General features: G+C 37.2%; 1 protein-coding gene across 1 annotated transcript in view; it reads right to left on the bottom strand.

Moving 5' to 3' along the window:
* The window catches only part of MYO1E (myosin IE), a 95,651-nt gene that overhangs the window by 26,400 nt on the left and 57,206 nt on the right, over positions 1-12,045 (bottom strand). The window contains exons 11-18 of the mRNA XM_087745401.1: positions 11,191-11,271; positions 10,724-10,810; positions 9,372-9,458; positions 8,060-8,227; positions 7,206-7,291; positions 6,523-6,604; positions 5,568-5,674; positions 1,589-1,687 (exon numbers count right to left, since the gene is read on the bottom strand). Coding sequence (XP_087601527.1) covers positions 1,589-1,687; positions 5,568-5,674; positions 6,523-6,604; positions 7,206-7,291; positions 8,060-8,227; positions 9,372-9,458; positions 10,724-10,810; positions 11,191-11,271 — 797 coding nt within the window. The remainder of the gene's footprint in view (positions 1-1,588; positions 1,688-5,567; positions 5,675-6,522; positions 6,605-7,205; positions 7,292-8,059; positions 8,228-9,371; positions 9,459-10,723; positions 10,811-11,190; positions 11,272-12,045) is intronic.

Here is a 12,045-nt window from a genome sequence, read left to right as displayed (position 1 = left end):
TATGGAGTTCAGCTTTCAGATTGGTTATGCTTTGAAACACATAGGCCTTTTCAGTGACTGTGGCTTTTTGCATGCAAATGTAAATTTTGTACATAGAAGTCTATTCAGCCCAGAAATCTCCACTTATATGGAGCTGCCAAGGAACGCCCAATGAAAACAAGTGTACAAGCATGCATTTCCTGTCCATCCCATGCCTCAGCCCGCTTTTACTCACACTGACTCAGGGTGTCAGAACAGAGCTTGTTCTGGATGCTAGGGAACTGTGAATGGAAAGGTTGCAGGAAGAGTTTTACTCATAACAAAATGTTAAATTTAACAAGACTAATTTGAAACAAACGGATGAATTCCATAAAGAATGGTTTCAGTTGCTGTCGATCTCTACGTATAAAGTGAAGTACAGAAATCTATTCACCTTCCAGAAGTACCATGTAGCTTTCCTTTGTGCAGACCTCTCAGGCAGATTTCTAGACCTGCACAGCCCTCACAGTAAGTGTTCAACAACTGTGGAGGCTTGGAGGCTAGATTTAATACACATTAATCTGTTATTCTGTCTCAGCAACAGTCTGTGTTAAGTAATGCAACCTGAAGCATATTCATGTTTATATGTCTGGGCTTGAAAATCATGAAGAAAAGGGGATTTAAAATTGTTCCATAATGAAAATCCAGTCCATACTTTAAGATATTTTAGGTCTCTCTGTTATTAGATGATTAGAACTTTCTCTATGTTATCATGAAGTATTATATTATCAGTGGCTTTGTTCTGTGCTGTCTGATTAATTATACTCCATTCCCTACAACAACTGATTGGGATTTTTGTTTTATAGTCTCAAATGTAACACAAAGACTTGCAACAAAAGCTGATTTGTCATGTAATGCCCCAGTTTGGGCATTTATTAGCTGTATGTCTCAATTTTCTAAAAAACAGAAGCTGAATGTTGTATAAATCTTGACATTGCTCTTATTTAAGAGGATTTCATTAGCTAGTGGAGGTAGTTAATCATCTTAACAGCTGGTCCTAAGACACTGAAAAAAGGATCGGTCTTACAGAGCTCTGACTTGCTTTCATTCAGTGAGCAGCTGCAGTGGTTTGAGTTTTAACCATTCCCAGCTGTTTGAACACCAGTGGAAGGATGTAATGAGCAATTTAAGCTAAGGTTACTCCTTACACTTGAATGACAGGCATGTATTTCTTTACCTGTCTTCTGTCACTGGGAAAGAAGAGCTGGGAGAGCTAGAGCAGTAACATTTTAAACACAGGCTAGCAGCTAGACACCCTGATTCCAGACTCTGCAGCTCATAACTCTAAGTTCCCTTAACTTTTTAACTTTGAAGAACCGTCTCATAGCACTACAAAAAGAACTGAGGTCTTAGCCAAGTTTACAGAAAAATGAAAAGACTTTCAAAGACACAAAGTCAGTCTTTAAGACACTTTCAAATCTCTGTGTAACCTAGATCGCGAGCAGGGTAAGTGGGGAAAAAGGAAAATGTAAGTGGGAAATGAGAAGCTTTCAAAACTTGCAACTTCTTGTTTTCCTCATCATCATGTAAACAACTGTGCTGTAATACTTCAAAATGAGTATTACCTTACCTCTGCAAAAACTTCTTGAAAACCCGCCTGTAGGCATAGCCAGCTCTTCTTACTCGAATATTTTCTTTCAGACCTAAGTACTCCACTTGATGTTTTACCCTGTGGACAAAAACAATGCAAGATTTACAGTCCATTTTATTTCAGCATATTTGTGGATTGAGGTATTCTTAAAAGTCCGTATCATGTTTAAAGACTATTGACTTCTAAAATTCATGCACAGGTATATGAATCTATTCTTGCACATTACCCTGCACACTGCATGGTAGGAAAAATATTCAAGGCAGGTAGACTACATTACCGAAATATATGTAGCAAGTTTACCTTTGCATTTTTTCAGAGTTTAACTTCCCATCTCCTAACTCTAATTTATGTATAAATTTCTTAACTAATATTATTACCTATAGAAGACCAAGTAACTATTACCTATACAACTATATAGCTGGTATCCAAAGGAGTGGGAAATTGTTTTGTGTTCTTTTATTGTAGGTTCTACCTCTGGTTTACATAGCTCAAACAGCAACAGGAGCACACAGTAGCTCTTTTTCGGTTGTTCTGGAGAAAGCACCAAATCTGATGGCTGGAGAAAGCCCCAGATGCCACGCTTTGATTACACAATGAATTGGAAAGAAAAAAGCCAGGCCAGTATATTCATGAAAAGCTAGCATTCCTCCTAATTTTACTACGCTGCAAAGGAAGGGTTTAAGGATAGGCACAAGACTGGCCAAAGCATGCCTGGCAAACTTGTTCATGGCATACTTTAATGACAAACAAAAACTGAGCTGGTACCAGTCCCACAGAAAGCGTTAACGGCTGTGGAGGGACTCTGCTGCACACGTGAACTGAAACATCATTATCCCAACGCCATTACAGTTCCCTCATGCAAAACACATTCATTTAGGTTCTAAACAGGGAACAAATATGCCCCCATGAATCTCAAAGCAGAAAACCAGTTCCTTTTGGCACCTTTTTCTCTTTCTGGAGCTGCAATGCATTATTTTATATTCCTTCTTATAACCTGCTAGTCTACTGTTTAATGCTTGGAGATTTGATTTGAAGACTTTCAGTTAGCTTCCTTAACAATGTATGACTCCTGAAGTTTTCCTTCGCACTTCCTTAATTTCTTCATCTAAGTCATGTGGCTGGAAGAGGCAATGTCAGTTTTTAACTCTGAAATGTGGTGTTCAGGGGCTTCTGTTGCCGTTCGTTTATAGGGCAAATTAGAGAAGCTTTAGGTTTCAGTCAGAAATGTAAGAGCTGTTAAGATTTTAGTCCTGCAAATTTAACAAACAGTATATAAAAAGAGCATTTCTTTACATATAATCAAAAAAAGCGAGCCTGTAAGGAGTCATTTAATTTTGTTTTGCTTACTGTTTCTCTGATTTTACAAAAGATTTTTCAAATCCTGAAAAACTCTCAGTTAATTCAGTGTTATTTCTGTAGCTATTTTGAATAAATGAATTTCAATATAAAGTGTATTACCCATTGATTTTTTTTTTCCTCTTCCTTCTTTTGGTTGAGACATTCTTTTCACATGACTCATAGTATAAAGGGAAAAAACTTTTGAAATCTCATGCTACAAATGATAGAAGTCCTTCAGTTGTTTCTTCTTTTTAAAGAACACTTCAGAGAGGTATTTTACTAAATGATGAGTGATACTGCTCTTTTAGCTTATAATAAAGAATACTGCACATTTTAATCTTGCTGTGTTCAAGGAATAAAGTATATTTTGTACCCACTCCAAGAATTCTGGTACAGTAGAAAGTTGGTGGACAAAAATACATTTTCCTGTTTATAGCTTTCCCTCCTGTTCACATCTGGAATAATGCACTAGAGCAACAGTATTACTCCCATTTTCTTACTGTCCTGCCAGTATTAGTGTCCAGCAACAGAGAATTTGAGACATTTTTCTGTTTTTCCTTTTCTTTCTGAGAAAAGGCACACTGAAAATCTCCCTCCAGGCATCAACCTCAAGCAGGTCAGGGTCTGGGAATTCAGCTAATGCAGCAATTTTGAATACAAGTCCAAGTGGCTGTGCCAGGACCTGAACAAAAACACATTTCAAGAACACCCCAATTTTTGGAATAACTAAGGTATTATAGAAAGTTTAGATATTACACAAGGTCTATATTCTGGAATTATTTAACAGCAGTACAAAGCTGGAGTGACATGGCTTCTGTGAGCATGGTGAAAGTTTTTTCTCCTTTTTCAGTAACATTTTCACCATCTAGTAACATGCTACTAATAAGCGGATTAGATATACTACTCCCACCACATTGACTATGGCAGCATGTGTATGATACAGCACTGTGTGATCACACAAGAAAACAAAAAAAACCCTAAACCAACATTCAACAAATTATTACATAAACTCAGTTATGTTTTGTATTTCTCTCAACACAGAACTTTCTCACAGTAAAATCATGAAACAACAAAATTAAATTTAAGTTTGAGTTGTCATATGCGTATAAATTTCTCTTTCCCAAGCATGTCACTAACTGCTACAGCATATGTATCCTGTGTGAGGTCCTAGTATAACATATGGGAAATCATAGTTTGAAATGGGAAAGAATGTTAGGATTTTTAAAGAGGGATGAAGGATTACCATTGCAAGAGCTACTTCCATTTGTGTCTGAGTTGTAGTAAACAATCCTTCATATTTCATCTGTAATCAGTAGCTGTTGCATTTGCAAAATATCATCCTCATTATGGGAAAACAAGAAGAAATCTTGCCCGTTTTTGCTTCAAAAGGGGTTTCCTGAAAGCTGGCCTTTTCTCAGGACTAGGTTTTTGTTTGTTTGTTTCATTGGTTTCCTAGCAACACCTTCCACAATAATAGGCCTGTTTTCCAATATGTAAATGACTGACTTTAAACCCCCCTCAACTTACAGTTAAAAGTTTTAGACATACTTTTTCCAGGATCACTTACTTTCCTCCTTTGGTCCCCAGTGTCAGTGGAAAATTCAGTGCTGCATAGTAGGATTTTCAGGGGTGGAAAAGCTAGGGAAAGAGGGCCTACGCTTACTGCCAAGGCCTAAATGACACTCTCAAGGGCAGTCCCAATTGTGGCTTCTGTAAGTGCTCTACATCTGCATGTAATTGTGCTAGTCTGCATGCCAAATGGCAGGAAGTGAATTCTGGTGTGTCGCTGATATGGTCAAGAATGCTTTTTATCAGACTTTGCAAGTTGTTTCACTCTGATAAAAATAACCACTTGCTTTATCAGCACTTTTACCAATACCAAAAGCACCTGGTATATAGTAATAAATGTTATCTATATCAGGACCTCACATAGTACACATACCGTACTGATGACCTACCTCAGTGGAAAAAAGGAGTACCTTTTTTCAGATAACAGGAAGATGGTATAAAGCATCATATAGTTAAAGATGCCTTAGAACAGATGCAATAAACCAAACTGACGATTTAGACATCTATTTAATCTCTATATAACCACCCGATGTGATATTCTAGTGACTTCTCTTTAAAGAGCTGGCTAATGAAACTTAAAAGTCAAGAAGTAAAAAAGGAACCTTCTACATTCTTGGCTATAGAGACTATCTGGTAAGTTTGATACATAAAACCAGCTACAGACAGCCTGCTGGCTTTTTAGCTACATAATAGAAGCTGTTTTCAAAGCATAAAGCAAAAGTGAGAACTGATGTATAATGCATTTGGTGTGCAAATTCTACGTGGAAAACTGAGTCTTTAATATACCGATTGTGTTACTGCTATGCAAATGTTGATTATTCATAACTGACATGAGAAAAGCGAAGAACTGCATATACTAACTGCTGATTTAGACCAAGTGCCCACAGCTCATCTTCAAAGTTCATGAGAGGTCATGCCAGATTTCATTTCTGAAGGTTTTCGAGTATCTAGTTCTGTTTGTCTGTAGGCTGTATGATTACAAATTATGAATTTTTTGGGCTTTTTTTGACTGTTAGCACTGTTTCTCATCACATACTCTGCTTCTCCATACCTGCTCTCCTCCCAGTCTCGAGACTTCTTTGTTTCATTTGGTTTGATGCAGCGGATGTAATGGGGTGTACACTTCATCAGGGTGCCAACAAGGTCATTTGCTTGTTTCTGTAAAATTGAGGGAAAACAATAGGATCTGAGCTGAACAGGGTGAATCCTGTGAGAGAAAACTACCAAGCATCTGCTGATGGTTCAGTTGACTGGATCCAGTTGACTTTGGTCTTTCTCCAGAACAACCAAAGTGTCTTGGGGAATAACATGCACCTCATGAAAAATTTATCAGTAAATAGAAGGCACCATTATCTCCAGCTATGTAATATCTTTAAACTATTATATAAAAATATGGAGCGACAAGGAATGCATCAGGTGAACTTGACTGTCAGGGTGAAACTTGAGGCAAGAGGTTGATAAAATAGCAACTTCCAAAGTCTGCAAGCGTGTAATCTAAGCATGTATTTTACAACCAGTCTCCAAAAAGATGCTCGCCTTCTAATACTTGCTGCCTTATTCAAGGCACATTATGGTCAGTAGAAAGACTTCTGTTGACTTCAGTGGGCGTTGGATCAGGCTCCACTGCATTTCTTGCACTATAAAGAGACCAGTTATCTGTAGTTAATTGTAGGACATCAAGTGGCTGAGTGAAGGGGCTCATTCATTATGCACATGCAAGTACTATTATCACTGCCATCAATTGCTCATTTGGAAAATTCACTGCTGTAGAATGCAGCTGAACAAAAGATTTAATGAACAGTGATGCTGGGCAAAACATGATTCTAACAGCTGAAACAATGCATCACTTTGCAATCAAGATACTCCTGATGTCTATCTTTAAAAATGTCTGGACAGTAAAAAACAGCAAAGATGACTTTTTTTTTTTTTTTTTTTTTTTTTTTTTACTTACATACACACACACAGCCCCATATATGCACATACTAACACAGGAAAACTCGACATACTTTGATTTTACTGCCCGCAGTGGTAGGACGACCCTTCTTGTCCACTTGAAGATTTTCAGGAAACAGAGCCTTTATAAAAGGCCTAGGAAAGAATTGATAAAATAGCGTTGGCATAGAAAGACAATTCAATGCAGGAATGTCAAGGAATATGCTGTAAAAGTTGATAGTTGAGCAGAATATAAAGAGCTATTTCTATTAATCTGGAGCGATATCAAATCTATTTTAAGATTACTATTTCCCATGAGCTTCGTTCCTCATAGAGATCCCTTGCTATTTTAGTGAGCCTTGGAAGACATGATACCAGACTTCTAGACTCAAAGAAACGCGCGCTTCTTGAAAAGTAAGCAGCAATTAATTAAAATAAATAACAAAAAATGTTACTTTATCTGTTAAAACAGTGCCTGTTCTGAGAGAAGGCCAAATCACTGATGGCCTTGTCTGAGGCCAAAACAAATGGCTGTCATTACACCATTTGATTCTGACACTGCAGTACCTTACTTATTCAGATTTGCAGAAAATGAAGGTCAATCTAACTCAGGTGATACTATGTTCTACTGCAGTGATGTTTTATTTCCACTTTTATACAAATGAGTTCACAAGTTGCGAAGTAGAGAAGTCAGGCCCTCTGCATCCATCTGAACTAACACGTTATTCCTAGCTTTAAGCAAGTTTTGCTTACGTACAAATCACTGCTCTGCATGAGTTCAATCAAGTCCATGAAAAGAACATCCCGATTTCTCTCGCAGAATCCATCCATATCATAAGATACCTGGGCCAAGGTGGAAATTGATTGTTTGTGGTAAGTTGAGAACCCAATAATTAAAGAATAAATTCTGTCCTCATCTGTAGCTGTTCTGAACTTTTTGGTTAGTCTGGTATAACTTAAAGATACTACAACAGATACTGCACTAAATCCCTGCATGTATTATTAGTTAACTCTTTCACAACAAACATAAAGGAATTTCATCGATACATTTAAATTCAGTGAAAAAGACTGTTATGGAGCTAGTGAATGGAATATGACACAAGTGAACTTAATACTGAATTTTATTGAAGAAAAATTTTTGCATAATAAGGGTTTACTGTTATTAACTATAACTGCAGGAAATCATGAATAGTCTGAGAAATAAACCCAAAGAAGATAGAACCATACATTTTATTTCCAGTTTTATTGATATATCATCACCTAAGGATCATTTTTATATCTGAATTCTTTAAATTTACTGCTACTGTAACGAACAGTTAAGATTGTAATTAACACAAGACATGGGGCATTTATTTATTACATTTAATATTAAGTTCTGGTTAGTATGTTTGATAGCAGCAAGGCCCAGACTCATCTCTCCTAAGTAAGGGACATATGTTAGGGCATATTTGTTCTAAGCTCCCTACGTTGTGAAAGGAGGATACTGTCTCCTGAGATAATATGGCTATTTAAATCAAAAGAGCCCTGTACAGGGCTTCCCCCTTCCTTTCATTACTGTTTTTTTCTTTATAAATACGTTACACAGAATTCAGTGACTATTTTCCACATTACCTTTCCAGCATAATGATGAATGATAAATCCCTGGTTCCAGCTGTTGAAATGTTCATGAGTCCCAATCTGCATCTGGAGTTTTTGAAGCAGTGTTTGGTCAGCTCCTTCTCCCACTGCATGCATTGTAGCACACACATCGTCTAAAATACTCATAATACCTGGGGGATTCTAATGCATTGGAGAAGAATAACAAAAACAGCAAAAGAAGTGAGCAAAAAACATTATGATGCCAGTTTTTCCCCCAAACAGAAAATTATCTTTGCTACAAAAACACTAGAGCAAAGTCACAGCAGGAAGAATTCCCCCCCAGTCAGCAGAGTTCACAGTGGAGATTAATTTGTACACAAGCATGCAAATAGTTTAAGGAGAGATGCCAGTTTGCGTCATGATAGTGACAGTGGGAAATGATGGGGAAAACAATGATTGGTGTTAAAAAAAAAATAAAACAAAACCCCCAAAACACCCAGCATTTGTTTTAGTTTTTAATTCCTTCACAAAGCTATCTTCTTTCTCATTCCACCAAACAATAAACCCATGTCTGAGGTAAGTATTTAAACTCACATGCTTTAGTTCGACAAACTTAGAGCTAAATATCTAAGATTGTGACAGAAATCCTATCTTCTTCCTAGTTATCCTGATACAGATAGGAGATGGGCAAAATCTGATGTGCCTTTAAGCGCAAGTCACTGTAGTACTTGAACTACTGTTAAAATTATCTGGCTTACATGAGCACAAAGAACTCACTGAAAAACCACCTACTTCTGTCCTAAAGGACAACTCAACATTTGTTGTCATGCAAATCAGAACATAAAGACTTTAAACTGCGGAACATTCTGTGGAGCAAAGACACAAAATTTCTCTTATTTACACCACTTCCTAATACTTTCTCTTCACTTGTTTCTGCTTAATTTGCAACAGTACCTCAAAGGAAGCTGGTATTGTAGCTTCCCCAAACTGAAATACATCTCCCAGGGACACAGAGAGCCTTATCTGATGTACAGTAGAATATGTCATGAAGTTCATTATAAATTTAGGTGGATAAAATTTTGATTTCCATCATTATATTTTTTTAGTCACACATCAGTCATGCTATCTTGCAGTTCTCTTTTTGGTCGATATCTTAGACAACATATATCTTAGAGCTCTTATAAGGCATCTTATGTAAGATTTATATATAGGCTTAGTATGACTCAGTAACTGAACAACAGTATTTGCATTTTTCCTATGAACGTTCTTGACAGCAAAGCAGTTGCCCAAATACTTGAGAGAAAAATCTTGTTGTTTTTTCCATCTGTTTGTTCTAAATACTTACCACTTTGTTCTCTATAAGGTCACACACTATTTTGTTGTTAAAGTAATCTATTGGTGTCCATCTAATTCCTTCTTGCACATATTCTTCCTGTTAAGTAAAAAGAAAGATGCAAATATTCCTTTGCACCGTGGATGTAGCACTAGATTTACAGTGCACTGCATATACACAAACTCCGCACTACTCATGTTCAGAAAGACTCGTCAAATGCATGACTGGGGGGAGGTGGGAGAAATGACCCTAATAATAGTTAAATCCAGCTCTCTACTGCCTAAAAGCTGAAGCGGAATCCTTCTCTGCTCTCCCCACACATTCTTGTCATTCATAGCCCTTGAGTACTTACTGAGAAGAGCAGGAATGTTTCATTAGTGCATTTGTTGTCAAAGCACTTCGCAAATAGTAACAAAGTGACTTTTACAGTATCCTGACAGTGCACCTAAGCATCCATATCCTAATCTATTTTAAAAATTAAGATTGTGACAGGCATATCAAGGATCAGAGCCCCAGAACAACACATTTAGAAATGCACATGAAATGGAGACACAGCTCTACCTTTTTATTTCTGCACACAATTACTGTAACCATAAAGACATCTAGACACTGACTGGGGCAAAAATTCATACTAAAATTTGATTAAATTGACTCACACAGTTGCATACACATAAGTTCAGCTAGACACTTAGCAGGTCATTTGTGTGTTCAACTGCAATGAGCAGTTACTTTTCTACAAAGGCAATGGTGTATGTGCATTCTTGAAAACATTGTCCTAAAGCTGGTGCCAGGCCTGAGCTCATACTGTACACAATGTTTCTGTCTCAGCTGCATTCTGTCTGCCCTTCCATGCAGAAGCTCACATTCACGTACAGTGAGATTTTGCAGTAAGGCTGGGAGCAGAGAACTGCAAATACTTTCAGAAATACTTTTGCATTTGTCTCAGTAATCTATTTCATTAATATATTTATTTTTTTTTAAAAAAAGGGCGTGGAGGAAATTAAGAAAAGTATTCCCATTTAACTGTGTGTCATGTCCAGCGAAAGCACAGGGAGGGAACCAAGCTGCAGTTTTCCATTTCTGTCAATGGGTCAGAATATGCAGCAAGTCTGGTTAAAGTCATATGACTGCATTAGTACACCATACGATGGACTCACTTCTGTACCACCGTATTAGAGAATAAACGTCTGTAGCTGATGTGGTTTACAGTTTTAGGGTTAGCCAACAACAAAGGTTTTTTTTTTTCTTTGTCTTGCTTAACAAGGCAAATTTTATTGTTAGCAGATGATGAAACCTCAATTCCTCCACCAACTGAAAAAGCAATAGCTCAGTTATGAATTCAAAAATAATAAATGTCTGGTTACCTGTTCTGCCTTCAGTGTCAGTTCAATAAAAATCTGCTGTAGTTTTTCATTAACGAAGTTGATGCAGAACTGTTCAAAACCATTTTTCTATAGAAAAGGAAACAATTTACAAATTAGTCTCGTGCTTTTAGATACAATAATTCTTAGTTCTTATGCTGGCAATAAGCTTCAAAGAGACACTGTCAGTGATGGATGGGTTGCTGACTTTATAGACATTCTGTGTAATCTCAGATCTGTCTTTTAAGATCAATGACCTAGTGTCTTTGAAGTTTCTTCAATACTTTGTGTTTATTAAGTGAGACATTAACAGTGAGAACGCAATGTCCAGGAAGCTGGGTTCGTGGTTTTTTGCTTTTATTCTGGCCACAGGATTTGGTTTTTTTCTGGTTTGGATTTTTTCCCCTCTAAATAACAAAAAACTCTCCCAGGTCAGATCAGCTCAAACCCCGAGTATTGCATTGCCTTACCTGGAATATTTCAAAGCCATAGATATCAAGGACACCAATGTTATATTCTTCATGGTCCTTCTCCATAGCCTTATTAATAGACTAATAAAACAGAAACAAAATGTAAAACAAAGTGTAGTTTATATATTTAAAAGATATATTCATATCTTTACATCTTTATATAAATACATTGGGTTTCTTCAAAAAGAAAATATTTGAATGGAATACAAATATATGTCATAGGGTATTTTACTTTCACTTTTTAATAAAGTGTTATTAACAGCTATGAAATTAACAGAGTATACTGTCTTGTTTTCCAGATTAGCGAGCCTTTGGATCTACTGTTTGTAAAAATCTTTCCCTTTTGGTGTAACTGGCTCTGTTAAAGAAAAGGAGCCAACAAAAAAAGAACAGCTTTAAGTCTGATATTTGATGCATTTTGCAGATGGTACAGTGAACCTTTTCACCTATTTCTGTATTCCCCTGCTTTGCAGTGTCAGTGCTGGTACAGGCACATAGTGGGAATTACAGAGCTGTCACGATGAGGGAGACTTCTGAGACACTAGCAGTGTCACCACAGAGGAGACTTCTGCTTTATCTAGCCAGCATCTGTGGCCAAAGGTAAGGTTTCTACCCCACCAATCCAGCCTAGGCTCTCATTCTGAACAAGAGAGTAATTCAGCATGGAGAATGGAATTTGACCATTTGCTCAAATGCCACGACACTGGGATGCTGAAAGGGTTCTTTGCAGGACAGTGGGGTAAGAGAGCAGGGGACCATAACCCACTAATTCTGCTCATCTGAAAACGCTCAACTGTGTAGGAGAAAGTAAGACTCAGAGAAGTATGGATGCTGACAGGACGGAGATGTCAATAT

The sequence above is a fragment of the Nipponia nippon genome, unplaced genomic scaffold (genome assembly GCF_047370975.1).
Source record: "Nipponia nippon isolate SJK-2023a ecotype South Korea unplaced genomic scaffold, ASM4737097v1 scaffold_9, whole genome shotgun sequence".
NCBI classification, from domain to species: Eukaryota; Metazoa; Chordata; class Aves; order Pelecaniformes; family Threskiornithidae; genus Nipponia; species Nipponia nippon.
This window is presented reverse-complemented; position numbering and strand designations above follow the sequence as displayed.